General features: G+C 52.2%; 2 protein-coding genes across 6 annotated transcripts in view; one reads left to right on the top strand and one right to left on the bottom strand.

Moving 5' to 3' along the window:
- LOC107133078 (U1 small nuclear ribonucleoprotein 70 kDa-like) lies at positions 1–11,755 on the bottom strand. 4 transcript variants are annotated; one of them, XR_001501731.3, is made up of 3 exons: positions 11,503–11,755; positions 4,913–11,251; positions 1–4,814 (listed from the first exon to the last, which is right to left on the bottom strand). XR_001501731.3 is itself a non-coding variant. In XM_059893020.1 (2 exons), the coding sequence occupies exon 2, from the start codon at positions 9,780–9,782 to the stop codon at positions 8,652–8,654; it is 1,131 nt and encodes a 376-aa protein (XP_059749003.1). In that variant the 5' UTR covers positions 9,783–11,251; positions 11,503–11,755; the 3' UTR covers positions 1–8,651. The 4 variants fall into 4 exon arrangements, 1 of the variants encoding a protein (XP_059749003.1); XR_001501732.3 differs by having other exon boundaries at positions 1–2,555; positions 4,462–11,251; XR_009496979.1 differs by having other exon boundaries at positions 1–305; positions 1,089–11,251.
- BPIFB1 (BPI fold containing family B member 1) overlaps positions 10,031–14,874 on the top strand; it is a 23,598-nt gene continuing 18,754 nt past the window's right edge. The window contains exons 1-2 of one of the 2 annotated variants that reach the window (XM_005214500.5): positions 10,031–10,107; positions 12,481–12,630. In XM_005214500.5, the coding sequence (XP_005214557.4) occupies positions 12,516–12,630 (115 nt within the window). In that variant the 5' untranslated portion in view covers positions 10,031–10,107; positions 12,481–12,515. 2 annotated transcript variants of the gene reach the window in all.

The following is a 14,874-nucleotide window of genomic DNA, read 5'->3' on the forward strand; positions in this document are numbered from 1 at the left end:
TGCTGACAAAGCATAAGATTTTATTGGAAGGGGCACCTGAGCAGAGGGCAGGGGGGTGAGGGAACTCAGGACAACCGCTCTACCACGTGGCTCACAGTCTCAGGCTTTATGGTAATGAGAGCATTTACGACTTGCCTCTGGCCAGTCATTCTGATTCAGGGTCTTTCCTGGCCATGAGCATCAGTGAGATGGATTCCAGTGAGAAGGATGCTGAAAGGTTGGTAGGACATATGGACTGGCATCTCCTTTCTCCTTTTGACATTTCCCAGATTCTTCTGGTTGGTGTTGTTCCTTACCAGGACCTCCTGTTGTATGATAGCGCATGGTTATTACTGTGGTTAGTAATAGTAAAGTGGTTACTATTGTGCCTGGCCAGGAAGTGTGTGGGTGGGCAGCAGTTTTCATCAGTGGTTCTCCTAACATTTTGAGGGTTAAGTGAGTTAATAGGTGCTTAGGACAGGCCTGGGAAGGGCTTATGTGTCTATGTGGTTCCATTCCCACATCCACAGCTGAGCCAAGTCAGCCACTGCTGAGTGACCTCAGTGATGAGGGCAGGGCCCAAGCCCTTTCTGACAGCAGAGGGTCATCTGTGCTCTCCACAGGGCTCCCCCTAGCTCCCTCTGGGGGCCTGTAATGTGGCCCCCAAGAGATGGAAAGAGAGAGACAGAAGGAGACAGGAAGAAAGAGATAAAGACATAAGAGAAGCCAGTCTGTGTGAGAGATACAGAGAGAGGCCCTGGGAGAACTGGAGTCACAGTGTTCAGACAATCAGCATTCCACAGGCATGGTTTAGGAAGCCAGATCACACTCTTCTTCTGCCTGAGGGAAGCTCCATTGCAGCCTGCAGCTTTCTGGGGTGAGCCAAGGGGCTACTAGGACCCCAGCCCTGCTAGTGCTCAGTTCCCATCATCCACCTCCAACCCTGGGTCTTGTTTCCAATGGAAATGACCCAAGCCCACTCCCCTTCTATCCACTCTGTTTCATCGCAGGGCTCAGATGTTACCCAAAAACTGGTTGCAACGCTTGGTGGATGTTGAGCCAAAAGACACAACCTAGCCAAAGATCAGAAGTAAGGACTTGTTACTTACAGCCAGTAAAAACACCAGGCTTCTTTCCCAAAGCAGTGTCTCCCTGAACAGCAAAATTGGGGAATTTTAAAGCTAAGGGTACATGTATATTCACGAAGGGCTTGAGCAGAGGAGAATTCAGCACAAACTTGGGGCCAAGGTCTTCAGAGTCCAAGCTTTAGTTGACTGAAGTCAGGAGGGCCAACATCATCATTCCATCCAAGCTTGAGTGGGGGCCTGAGTTCCTGCAGAACTCAAAGACTGTATCAGATTGTTAGGTATATCCCACAAGGAGGAAATTGGACTCTGTTTTGTCACTGAGCTATTGTTTCTTGACAACTTTTCCTTTGTTCCTGCATTCATTCACTTCCCTTGAAATCATTGATTACTGAGACATGTTCAATGGCAAGTACTGTGGCCAAATTTAGATCATAAATGGCTTAAGCCAAAATGGCTTCTCTTATGTCAAGAAAGCCTTCTTTGTCCTCTTTCTCCAGAGGAAGAGACAGACAAGCCCCAGACTCACTCTTTGCAAAACCCACCTCCTTTCTTTGTCCTTCCACTTGGAAGGTGCTCTTGGAAAAACTTGGAAGGTGCTCTTTCTTAACTCTCCATATCAGCTTCTCCAACTCACCAGCCCAGATGAAAAGTCACCTCTTCTGTGAAGCCTTCTCAACTATTACTCTCCCCAAACACGCAGGGCACCCTCTCCAGGCTGTTGGCAACTGTCATACTCAAGACAGGCGTGGACCAAGCTACACACTCTGTCACCTGACACCTTTTGCCTGAGTCCCACACTCTGGCCTTTGTATTGCTTGTCTGGCCCTGCTAACACCCCTGTGCCAACCTCCATCACAGCACTTCCAGGAGAGCGGAGGTTTGTTGCAGTTTCAGCCCGGTAGCTCTGCTTGGATTTCCCTTTCTTAGAGCACTTGCTTACCAAGGCCAAGCTGACCACCATCTAACCCCATGCTACCTCATTAATGAGAAATCACAGTCTTTAGCTCTCTCCCTGCTTTGACCCTCATGTGACCTGTCCTTTCTGTCTCTGTAAGACCCCCCCACACACACACACCCCCTTGACTGTGAGTCCTACACAGGCAAGGCATACCTGACCTTCCTGCACTGTCCCTCTTAGATCTAGGAGTCTGGTTTAACCAAGTTTTGTTTGCATTGAATCTTAAGCTATTCCTGCCCCACAAAAGAGGGATTGTACCCACGAGGTTCCAATACAGATTTTCTTTTTTTCCTTTCTTGGTGGTTCCGGGACTAGAGTGAAGGGACTTTTTGTTCCAGCTATCATCCTTGTCCCTGACGGTGCTTCCCAGGAATCCTGAGTTGGTGGGGGCTTGTGGGCCAGCTCTGGGGAAAGAATGAGCTTTCCTCCACATCCTGTCCTCTACCCAATCTTTATTTATTCATTTTCAAGCCATTTCATGGGATTGTTTGTTGATCCAAATATGAATTCAGTGTAACCGTTGTTTAATTCTGAAAACAGAAAGACAACGGTAAAGGTCACCGATGATGACACAAACCAAGAGATAAGCACTGTTACTGTTTGGGTGTATTTCCTTCCAGTATTTTTTCTAGATGGAAAAAAAAATTTATACAAAACAGAAGAAACTATTTCCTTTTTCACCTGCTAAGAGTCTTTAATTAGTTTCTCCATATTGCTTTGTGACTGCTGCCTGGGGGCCCACAATTTATTTGACAAATCCCCTGTTGATAGACATTTTTTTTTTTTAAGTATCAATCTTTTGATTTGTAGCTTGTGCTTTTGCATCTTTTTTTTTAATTTATTATTGTTATTTTACTTTACAATATTGTATTGGTTTTGCCTGCATGCATGCATGTTGATGTATGGCAAAATCGATAGACATTTAAACTGGTGCATGATACATAATGTTGCAGTGTGCATCCAGTTTATTTGTCAGCATCATCAACCTCCTGGTCTCCATGCTTGTGGGCAGCATACAGTTAACTTCTTCCACCTGGTAGGGGTTTCAGTATCTGTGACATAGATCAAATGACATGGCTCAGGATATTATCTATAGCTCTAGAGGAGGAACTAAAGGAACTTGACCATATAATGGCTAAACTAATCTTATTCGGTCTTGCTTCACCATTTTCCTTTATTTCTTCATTTTCTTGCTATTCTGATTAATTTTATTCTTAGGAACACAAAGAAGGAGACTAAAGTTTTTCTACAGAGAGGAGGCAGGGGTGGGAGAGGGAAGGTTTGTCCCAGGAAGCCCCATAGGATGCTGCTCAGTTACACTAATGATTCATTTTGCCCACATCCCTGGGCAATTCCCTCGGACAGAACTTACGCACACCCTGGGTCATGGATATGAGCCTTCCTAAGAACAAATTTGCTCTCTAGAAAAGGTCATTCCACACTGCATATTTACCAAGCTCCCACTGCTATAAGCAAAGGTTATCAGAGCCAGCCTGACCCACAGCATCAAAAAGTCCAACATCCTTATCTAACAGTTGGGGAGCCTAAGGCCCAGAGATAAGAACTGATTTATCTAAAGGCCTTAGCAAACTCTATGTTGTCTAGAGACTTTCTCTCTACTCAGTTATCTCTCTGACTTTTTGCAAGGGAATGCAAAATCTTCAACAAGGATGCAGGTGGGATGGAGAAAGGATATAGCATCTATATTGCTCATGGCAGACATTGCTAATCAATCATCATAATTTCTTCTAACACTTGAGGACATCTCCAGCAGTCATTACCATGCAACAGGACTTGGCACAAGAGGTGAAATGTTTCTGGTGGCATTTTTGGTGCCAACAAAGAGCCTTTTCAAATTGTAGACTTGAGCCCATTCAAGTGAATTTCTCATGTGGCTTCCTTCTTGCCCTCTGAGACAGAAAAAGTCCACAAGTTCTCTTGATTTCCATCTGTCTAACCCTGCCATGTTCTCAGAGACCCTTTCTGGTTTTCCACAGATTTCTGAGAAAAAGGTGCCCCTCATCCCACTTGGGGTGATGGGGTGGGCTGGGACAGAGGGGCAGAATGGGCTGCCTGAGTCAGACAGAACTGAGTCCAGATCCTGGCTCCACAGTTATAGCTGTGAGGCCGTGGGCAAGTCCTTCTCCAAGAACCTTCCTCATCTGGGAAATAGGGGTGTTAATACTGCTATTCTCTCCCTTCTGGCCCCTACTTTTGGTGATGTGTAGAATAGAGATGGTCTTTTCCACTCTGCCACTTTGCTGTGTTGGAGTGAACAGCTCTGGTTCAACAGCAAACTCTCTCCCCATGCTTAACCCAGGTTTCTGTGTATCGGCTTGGCAGGGGAAAAGAGCTCTCTCGCTCTCTCTCTCTCTCTCTCACACACACACACACACACACACACACACACACACACACACAGGAACACACGCTCACCTTTTCTTCCTCTTTGGCTCCATCTGGATGGATCACAGGCAGGGAGAAGAGAGCAGGAAGCAGGAGAGAGTTACCTGGATTGGTACTGTTGCAAAATGGCTTCCTGAAGAGGCAGAAACTGTTCTGAGTTGAGTCTCATAGGCACCTTCATGGGGGTGTTTCACACCTTCATGCCAGGCCTCTCAAGCCGCAGTGCCAGAGGAGGGCAGAGCTTCTCCAATCACTGACCCCCCTACATGCCACCCCAGTTTCTGGTTCTCTGGCACCCCTTCCTCACTGCCCAGGGGATGAGAATGGGAAGGGCTGAAATCAGCCCCAGACCAGATCGCGCTCCTGCAGGGTCCATACCAGGCCTTTGGAAAAGCACACACAGAGAGACACACACACTTTGACCACAGCCTTAGCGAGCAGAGAGCAGTCATTTTTCCCTCTCAAATGCCACTCTGCCCACCTGAGCTGATGACGTCAGCTCCTCAGCCTGTTTCTCTCAGGAACGAGACAGGATGCTGTCCATCGCGCATCCCAGTCCAGGGCTGCACCCCTCTAGGCCTGGACGAGGGCACACACCCCTGCTCGCCTCACTGAGCCGGTGGGGGAGGGGACCACAGCTGTCTGCTGAGAAGCATCTTCACAGATCTGCCTCCTTTGCCCTCTTGACTCCTTTCTCACCTTAGTCTGGGCCAGGAGCCCCCATAGGAGGGGCCCAAGAGCAGTGCCACTCCTCCTGGCCGCCTGCTCACACTGCGGTCTGGCTCCTCCTCTTGCTTTATAGCTTCTGTGGAAGTGTGGCGCCTCTGGCGATGCTTGAGCTTGGGAACTTGAGGAAGCGCTGGGGAGGACACTCATCCATGGGCAGCAGTCAGGCAGCTTGAAGCAGATACTGCCTCTGAACTGGGCCTTGAAGGTCAATGATGTTAATATTTCAATAATAATAATCGCCTTTCCCTGGTGGCTCAGATGGCAAAGAATCTGCCTGCAATGCAAGAGACCTGGTTCAATCCCTGAGTCAGGAAGATCCCCTGAAGAAGGGAATGGCTACCTACTCTGGTATTCTTGCCTGGAGAATCCCATGGACAGAAAAGCCTGGCAGGATACAGGCCATAGGGTCGCAAAGAGTTGAATAAGACTGAACGATTAACACTTCCACTTTCACTGATGGTCTAAGCATTTCACATTTTGTTATGTGACCCTCAAAACAGCCCCATCTTACAACTGAGGAAGTGGCAGCTCCCAGAGAGGAGCCTTTTTCCCCCAGCCACACAGCTGATGAGCCTGGAACAGGGCTGGGTCCACGGCTGGTGGACTCCAGACGCGTGCAGCAGACAGGGCAGGATGGACAAGGGGCTGGACGAGGCATCTGGGAAGGGACACAGCACAAAGGCCCGAGAGCTGAAAAGAGGACAGGCTGGGACAAAGAGGCCCTGAGCAGCTGGGGTTGGGGGGAGGGAGCTGAGTGGCACTGAGGGCAGGGCTGCGGTGCCCTGTGGCTTCCGAGGCGTGCCAGAACTTAGAGGCGCCGTCACACCTGCTGGCCCCAGTGAATGTGTTTGGACCGAGAGGCAGGAAGCAGGAGCTGGTTGAGGCCTAGGCCCTGTCACTGGGCTCAGGCCTCCCACAGAGGCTCATTGTCCATGGGCGGCAGCAGGGCCAGCAGGAGAGCCGCAGAGGAGGCCTCTTTCCTCTGGAGATGTGCCCGGGGGAATGGCAGGCTCCCTCCATGAAGTCTCTCCGGTCCCAGAAGCTTCTCATCATCGGGTGTTTGGAGCCGCGAGCCCATTTCGGACATGGCAGGAGGGCAAACACTCTTGCCTTCTTCTTCTCGACATCTCCAGGGAGGGCAGTCCCACCAGGCCCTGTTTGAGTCCTACCTCCCGACACTGACCTGGACTCACAGGGGACGGATGGCATAGTGGTGAAGAGCGTGTGGTCTGGACAAAACAATATACTCAAGTGCCAGCTCCAGAAGCGCTGAGCGTGGACCTGGAGCAAGTCCACTCACTTCCTAGGGCCTCAGACTCCCTGGGTACACTCAGGGCCAATCCCAGGTAGTGGGCGAGAGGGGTCCTGTGGAGCAGTTCATTTGTCCCCTTGGTTCAAGACAAAGCCTCATTCATTCAATCCATGAATATTCACTGAGATTGCTGAGGCCACAGGCAAGGCAAAGACAGTGCTCATTGCTGCAGAATAACTCAGCCTGGGCTGAGTGCTGGGTGAGTGCGTGGCTCAGTTCACACTCTCAGCAGCCTGGGTTACCATTATCCCCATTTGACAGATGAGGACACTGAGACCCAGAGAGGTGAAGTACCTTGCCCACAGTCACTCAACAAAGTGGCAAAAATGAGATTCAAACCTGCTCTCGTGGGTGAATTAATTCATGGATATGTGTACTCCTAAATCCTAAGATGTGTTTAGGAATAAGGGATGGGCAAGGCCCTTCCTTCCATCCTCCCAGTTAATATGATTGTAACCTCTCTGCAAAGGCTTATTCTATTTTAAGCAATAATATTAATACAAAAGCAAAAAGTGCACATTTATTGAGCATTTACTCTGTGCCGGGATGTATGACCCATGTGCTGACATTATACCCATTTAACAGATGAGAAACAGAGACTCAGAGAGGTTAGGAATGTGCTCTGAGTCACACAGCATGGAAATAGTGGAGCCAGAACCTGAACTCAGGACATCCCTAGATAGGTTTTGAAATCAGAGTTCTGGTTTAAATGTGGCTCTGTCATTTATTGGCTGGTGAAGCTGGTGCCTTTGTGGCAAAGTCAGGATAGCCATGCTGACCCTGGTGGGAATGAGACTCCATTGATAGGACTGCTTGCGGGTGCATAATACCTCATCCCTGCCCCTGTTCTCATCACCAGTCCTGTTCTCATCACTGGTCTTGTTCTCATCACTGCCCCTGTTCTCATCCCTCCCCCTGGTCTCATCTCTGCCCCTGTTCTCATCTCTGCCCCTGGTCTCATCACTGCCCCTGGTCTCATCCCTCCCCCTGGTCTCATCTCTGCCCCTGTTCTCATCTCTGCCCCTGGTCTCATCCCTGCCCCTGGTCTCATCCCTGCCCCTGGTCTCATCTCTGCCCCTGGTCTCATCTCTGCCCCTGTTCTCGTCCCTGTGCCTGGTCTCATCTCTGCCCCGGTCTAATCTCTGCCCCTCGTCTCATCTCTGCCGCTGGTCTCATCCCTGTGCCTGTTCCCATCCCTGCGCCTGTTCTCATCACTGCCCTTGTTCTCATCACTGCCCCTGGTCTCATCTCTGCCTCTGGTCTCATCTTTGCCCCTGGTCTCATCTCTGCGCCTGTTCTCATCTCTGCCCCTCGTCTCATCTCTGCCCCTGGTCTCATCACTGCCCCTGGTCTCATCCCTCCCCCCGGTCTCATCTCTGCCCCTGTTCTCATCTCTGCCCCTGGTCTCATCCCTGCCCCTGGTCTCATCCCTGCCCCTGGTCTCATCTCTGCCCCTGGTCTCATCTCTGCCCCTGTTCTCGTCCCTGTGCCTGGTCTCATCTCTGCCCCGGTCTAATCTCTGCCCCTGGTCTCATCTCTGCCGCTGGTCTCATCCCTGTGCCTGTTCCCATCCCTGCGCCTGTTCTCATCACTGCCCTTGTTCTCATCACTGCCCCTGGTCTCATCTCTGCCCCTGGTCTCATCACTGTGCCTGTTCTCATCACTGCCCTTGTTCTCATCTCTGCCCCTGTTCCCATCCCTGTGCCTGTTCTCATCACTGCCCTTGTTCTCATCACTGCCCCTGGTCTCATCTCTGCCCCTGGTCTCATCTTTGCCCCTGGTCTCATCTCTGCGCCTGTTCTCATCTCTGCCCCTCGTCTCATCTCTGCCCCTCGTCTCATCTCTGCCCCTGGTCTCATCCCTGCGCCTGTTCTCATCTCTGCCCCTTGTCTCATCTCTGCCCCTCGTCTCATCTCTGCCTCTGTTCTCATCTCTGCCCCTGGTCTCATCCCTGCGCCTGTTCTCATCTCTGCTCCTGTTCTCATCACTGCCCCTCGTCTCATCTCTGCCCCTGTTCTCATCTCTGCCCCTGGACTCATCAATGCCCCTGGTCTCATCCCTCCCCCTGGTCTCATCTCTGCCCCTGTTCTCATCTCTGCCCCTGGTCTCATCCCTGCCCCTGGTCTCATCCCTGCCCCTGGTCTCATCTCTGCCCCTGTTCTCGTCCCTGTGCCTGGTCTCATCTCTGCCCCGGTCTAATCTCTGCCCCTGGTCTCATCTCTGCCGCTGGTCTCATCCCTGTGCCTGTTCCCATCCCTGCGCCTGTTCTCATCACTGCCCTTGTTCTCATCACTGCCCCTGGTCTCATCACTGCCCCTGGTCTCATCTCTGCCCCTGGTCTCATCACTGCCCCTGGTCTCATCTCTGCGCCTGTTCTCATCTCTGCCCCTGGTCTCATCTCTGCCCCTCGTCTCATCTCTGCCCCTGTTCCCATCCCTGTGCCTGTTCTCATCACTGCCCCTGGTCTCATCACTGCCCCTGTTCTCATCTCTGCCCCTGGTCTCATCACTGTGCCTGTTCTCATCACTGCCCTTGTTCTCATCACTGCCCCTGGTCTCATCACTGCCCCTGGTCTCATCACTGCCCCGTTCTCATCTCTGCCCCTGGTCTCATCACTGCCCCTGGTCTCATCTCTGCCCCTCGTCTCATCTCTGCCCCTGGTCTCATCTCTGCCCCTCGTCTCATCTCTGCCCCTGTTCCCATCCCTGTGCCTGTTCTCATCACTGCCCCTGGTCTCATCACTGCCCCTGTTCTCATCTCTGCCCCTGGTCTCATCACTGTGCCTGTTCTCATCACTGCCCTTGTTCTCATCTCTGCCCCTGTTCCCATCCCTGTGCCTGTTCTCATCACTGCCCTTGTTCTCATCACTGCCCCTGGTCTCATCACTGCCCCTGGTCTCATCTCTGCCCCTGGTCTCATCACTGCCCCTGGTCTCATCTCTGCCCCTCGTCTCATCTCTGCCCCTGGTCTCATCTCTGCCCCTCGTCTCATCTCTGCCCCTGTTCCCATCCCTGTGCCTGTTCTCATCACTGCCCCTGGTCTCATCACTGCCCCTGTTCTCATCTCTGCCCCTGGTCTCATCACTGCCCCTGGTCTCATCTCTGCCCCTGGTCTCATCTCTGCCCCTCGTCTCATCTCTGCCCCTGTTCCCATCCCTGTGCCTGTTCCCATTCCTGTGCCTGTTCTCATCACTGCCCCTCGTCTCATCTCTGCCCCTGTCCTCATCTCTGCCCCTGGTCTCATCAATGCCCCTCATCTCATCTCTGCCCCTGGTCTCATCTCTGCCCCTGGTCTCATCTCTGCCCCTCATCTCCTCTCTGCCCCTGGTCTCATCACTGCCCCTGGTCTCATCACTGCCCCTCTTCACGGAAGTGGCTGCCCAGGAGGCAGGGAGCCCTTTGCACAGGCCACATGCTGTCTAGTCCAGTTTCCTGCCATGTGCCCCAGTGCCCCACCCTTATCCTTCACGTCAGCCGGATCCTTGTTTCTCCAAACATCAGGAAACTGGAGTACCAAGTCTGCCTCCCAGCAGCTCTGTGGTTTACCAGATGCCACAAATATTTATTTTGGAGACCTCAGTCCAAATGCAGAGGGTGTGCAGGATATAAGGCTGGGTTTCCAGACGCAGCGCCCAGGTAAGGAGAGCAGCAGGCCGAGGAATCCGCGTGTCCAGGTAAATGTGTAGGGAAGGGGCGAAGGGCCTACGTCACCAGGAAGGGTCTGAGCTAGAGACACTTGTTGGGGTCAGGTCAGGAGCAGGAGAGAGGCCTGACCCCCTGGTAAGGCCCCTCTCAGTCCATTAGGACCCTGTTAGGGTCAGGGCCGGGGGTGAAGGGGAGTCCAGCTTTCTCACCCAGAAGACAAAACAGCAATGAGGAGGGAACTGGACTGGCTCCATCTCTCCCTGACCTCATCCCAGTGACATTAACCTACTCCACGCACACCAGCTGCTCTATGGCCAGCCCTGGGCTGGGGTGATTCTGAAGACAAAACTATCAAACTGTCCTGGATCCCAAGATATTCCCAGAATGGACCAACATGCTATGCTCAAGGAGAGCCCAGGGACATGGTGGCAGAGGACAGTCAGGGAAGGCTTCCTGAAAGAGGTGATACATTGGTGGAGAAGCTGAGTAGAAACTGGCTGGACAAAGGAAGAAAGAAGGGTATCTCGTGCAAAGGGGACAGCATAGTCAAAGAGGCAAAAGCCAGGAGGCAAGATGCAATGTGGCGGGTTGGGTGTATGGTGCTTGGAATTTGTAGAGAAGACAATTTTCCACAGGAGGGAAGGCAACCATCCACTTGCCCCCCTGAGAGCTTCTGATCAGAGGAGACAGAGCAGTGTGAGTTAATAATGAAGGGAAAACAGGGTCAAGACACTTGAAACAAAAAGACAATGGAGTGGGGATGGGGGCTTCCTGGGCAAAGGAGCAAGTGCAGGGAGGGCGTCCCCTCTGTCTCCTGGCTTTGACTGCAAGGTGGCTCCGTCTGACCCCAGAATTAGCGACCATAACTGTCATTATCAGAATAACAGCTAACCCTCATCGGGCACTTGTGTCATACAAAGGGATGGTCCCATTGAATCCTCCCAACAACCCTGCGAGGTAAGTATCGTTATCATTATCCCTTATTTTATAGATGAGGAAACAGAGAGGACAAATCACTTGCTTGAGAACACCCAGCAAGTTGTAGAGGCAGCCCTCCCACTCGGGTCTGTCTGACTCCCAAGCCCATGACACTTCTCTTCCTCCTTCAGGCATCCAAGACTCAGGAACGAGGGTCCTGTGAATCGACAGCAGCTCCCATGGCCCAGACCTCCTCAGTTTAAGAAACTCACACTCCCCAATTCTTCCAGGGCTCCCAGGGCCATTCATTCATTCAGCAACCTCTTATTAAAGCACTGTGTGCTATGCTGAGTGCTGAGGACTCAGAAGGGAGCAGGTAGACCCAATCTGTCCTCCTGGAACTCACAGTCTGGTCGGGGGAATCCTGCGAATTAAGCAAAACAGCTTTCCTACCACTTTGCCTCCTACCTGAATGCTCATCTCCTTCCAGCCTGCACTTCCTGTCCTGGACACACACTAGCCCCCAGGGCGACCTTTCTGCAAGTATGGTCCAGGCTCTCAGGTTCCAGGAGAAGGAAATCTCTGCAGAGAAAGGGACACGTGAGTGGAGTTTTCAAGAATGAACAGGAGTTCAGCAGGCAGATAAGGAAAGGGGTCAGCACTGCAGGAAGCAGGAAGAGCAGGGTGAAGACACAGATGGGAGAGAGGAGGGTTTGTTCTGGGAACTTCAGGCAGCTTGGAATGACTGGAACTTCATAGAGCAAGAGGGAAAACCCAGGGAGGGAAATTGGCTGAGGTTGAGGGCTTTAAGTGCCACAATGATGGGTGGGGAAAAAAAAAAACAGAAGCAGAAATGTTTTGTCCTGAGCACTGAGGGTGGATGTCCTGTAAGAAAATAACTAATATTTACCAAGTGCTCACCTTGCAAAAGCATGCTTACATGCTAAGTTGCTTCTGTCGTGTCCAGCTCTTTGTGACCCTATGGACTGTAGCCCTCCAGGCTCCTCTGTCCATGGGATTCTCCAGACAAGAATACTGCAATGGGTTGCCATGCCCTTCTCCAGGGTTTCTTCCCCACCCAGGGATCAAACCCAAATCTCTTACATCTCCTGCCCTGGCAGGCAGGTTCTTTACCACTAGCACCACCTGGGAATCCCACCATACAAAAGGCATGGTGCTAAATGCTTTCTAGATATTATCTCATTTAATCTCAACTCCATGAAGTAGCAGTCATGATGCCTATTTTCCAGATGAGAAAACTGAGGCACAGAGAGGTTAAGTTGATTGTCAAAGGACACAGAGACCCAGTCAGGCTCCAGCACCTACTCTCCTAACCATCTCACTGAACAGACTCTCCGGGACTCTATGACCCCAAGTCACCAGGTGTGGCAGGCCTGGCCTGGGCCTTCTCTGCTCAGCTAACGGAGCCCTCTGTGCTCATCCCAGGTTCTGCCACGTGCCACCTGCCGACCCTGAAGAAGATGGCCTACCCGTGGACCTTCACCTTCCTCTGTGGTTTGCTGGCAGCCAACCTGGTAGGAGCCACCTTAAGCCCTCCTGTGGTTCTCAGTCTCAGCACAGAAGTCATCAAGCAAAGTAAGTCTTGGCCGCCCAGGGAGGGAGGGAGTTCCCCATCACTAGGGGTATACAAGGCACGGTTGGATCCCAAGTCTTGAGTGAGACTTGACGAGGTGAGTTACAAAGGTTGGGAGGGTCTATGATCTCAAGTATTTATGATTCCAAGATCCCTTTCTTAAATTCCATGATTCTAAAACCTACCACTCTGAGGTCCACAGCCCTCAGAGGAGTATGCGGCCACCACATACATTGATGCAAATGCCTCTCCGGCTGCTCTTGCCTAAACCCCGATGCCAGAGCCCCTCCTCTGGGTTAGACCTAGTATGCAACTAGTCTCCAAAGCAAGCCCCTTCAGCTGGGAGTCTGGCTGCCTGCACCCCAGGCACAGCTTTATCAAGCTCCAGCTCTGTGGCCCTGGCAGCTCCCTGAGCTTTGGCTTCCTCCTCTGCAAGAGAGCCTCCCCCCTCCCCAGGTTGTCAGGATCATCCAATAAGACAGAAAGTGACAACCACTTAATGACCTTTACAGCTGAACTTCTCAGCCTCAGCACTACTGACTTTGGGGATGGAATACTTCTTTGTTATAGGGGGAATGCTGTCCTGGGCCTTCTAGCTGTTCAGAAGCATCCTTGGCCCAGCTGTGACACCAAAAATGGTCCACCTGGAGCACAGAGACCAACCTTCTGCATACAGTGGGCCTGGGCTGTGGCCCTGTGCATGGGCCGGGTTCTACACAGCTGGAAGGCACTATAACCTGTGGCTATATATATCCACTAGAGAGGATGGCTCCCCTAGGATGGAAGGGGAGCTGAGAACTCCAGGCACTCCTGGGGGAGGCACATATGCTCTGGGCCCACACTGAGTTGCAAGCACATGGAATTTCAGCCAGAAAGAGCTTGGAGAGGGGCAGTCATTTAGGTTTCCCAGCAGCAGAGTCTGAGTCGAGGAGCTGTGTGCAAGGGGGTGGTTTTGGAGGTGATCCCAGGCAACAGCTGCAGGAGAGCGGGAAGCAAGTCAGGTAAAGGCAAGCCAGTTATCACTGGGAACTGGGGCTCAGTCCCACTGGGCAAGTGCGTTAGTCAGGGCCAGTCAGAAGGCAGAAACCACACAGTAAGCCCAACAGATGGGTTTGTATCAGATATTATTGGCAAGAATTGAAACACTGGGAAACCAGCTAAGAAGGAATAAAGAGAGAATGCCAAAGAATCCCCTAGGGGTTGGGACGCAGCAGGGACCTCAAATCCAAGTACAGAAAAAACCTGGTGGGGAGAATCCTCCCCCAGAACTCATGGGGGGAGAAGGTTGAAGCTCCCAGAATGGTGGGGAAATTCCCTGAACTGTCCCAGGTCAGAGTCGGTCCTTGGTTGACAGGCTGAGGCCAGATGGCAGAGAACTGCCTGCCGGGGAGCCAATGGAATTCTCTGCAGGAGGGACTACCATTGATTCACTGGGAAGCTGTCTCTGGCAACTACCTAGAAAGGAGCTGGGGGTCACTGGCTGCCCAAGGAAATCCACTCAACTCCCAGCCCGAAGTCTTGGGAAGTAATACCACTGGAGCTGGGCAAGAGGAGCATGCTAGGGCCAAGCTTCTTATTCCTCCTCCATGTCCTTCCAGAACCTCGACAGACAGTACTGAACAGTGCGCTGGCTGGCAAAGGAGGCTTATTTATGGGGGTCAGCTCCATCGTCACAGTGCAGGCTAAAAGGCTGGCTTGGTCTCTGCGAGGCACTAACACACAGGGATTCTGGGACACGGTGGGGGACACACACCCGAGTCATCCTGCCCTGGGGTGGAGGGAGGGAGGCAGGATCTTTATACACCAGTTCCCACCAGTCATTCATTGGCTGAGGGCTGCTCTCCAATGCCACTCTCAGCATCAGCTCTCCAGCACTCTGACCTGCTCTGCACACAAGCCAAATGGGCTCCAGTCGTCAGGGGAGACGTCCAGCAGGGACCAGAACCCAGGGCTCCCGGCTCTTCCTCTGTACAGCACCTGGGGCTCTTCGGGCAACAGGCCCATGGAATGCAGATGCCAGGGTATCATTAGCAAGTTCGTTTCAGCAGCAAAACAGCCCCAAACAAGGCCTTAGGAGCTCCCTGCCTCTCGGAGTGTTTGCCAGTGGATAATGAGAGAGACACGTAGGTCCCTGTTCCAGGTGTCCTGGCCGACACTCCTGGCGGAGGCTGGCGATATTCAAGGTGGGAATGGTCCCGCCCATGCCCAGCCACAGTCTCCATGTGAACATGATCCATCTGGACCAT

This window comes from Bos taurus, chromosome 13 (assembly GCF_002263795.3).
Source record: "Bos taurus isolate L1 Dominette 01449 registration number 42190680 breed Hereford chromosome 13, ARS-UCD2.0, whole genome shotgun sequence".
NCBI classification, from domain to species: Eukaryota; Metazoa; Chordata; class Mammalia; order Artiodactyla; family Bovidae; genus Bos; species Bos taurus.

Excerpts from the sequence above, each read along its gene's own strand:
- LOC107133078 (XM_059893020.1), bottom strand. The coding sequence starts at position 9,782 with ATGAGGGGCAGAGATGAGACCAGGGGCAGAGATGAGACCAGGGGCAGA.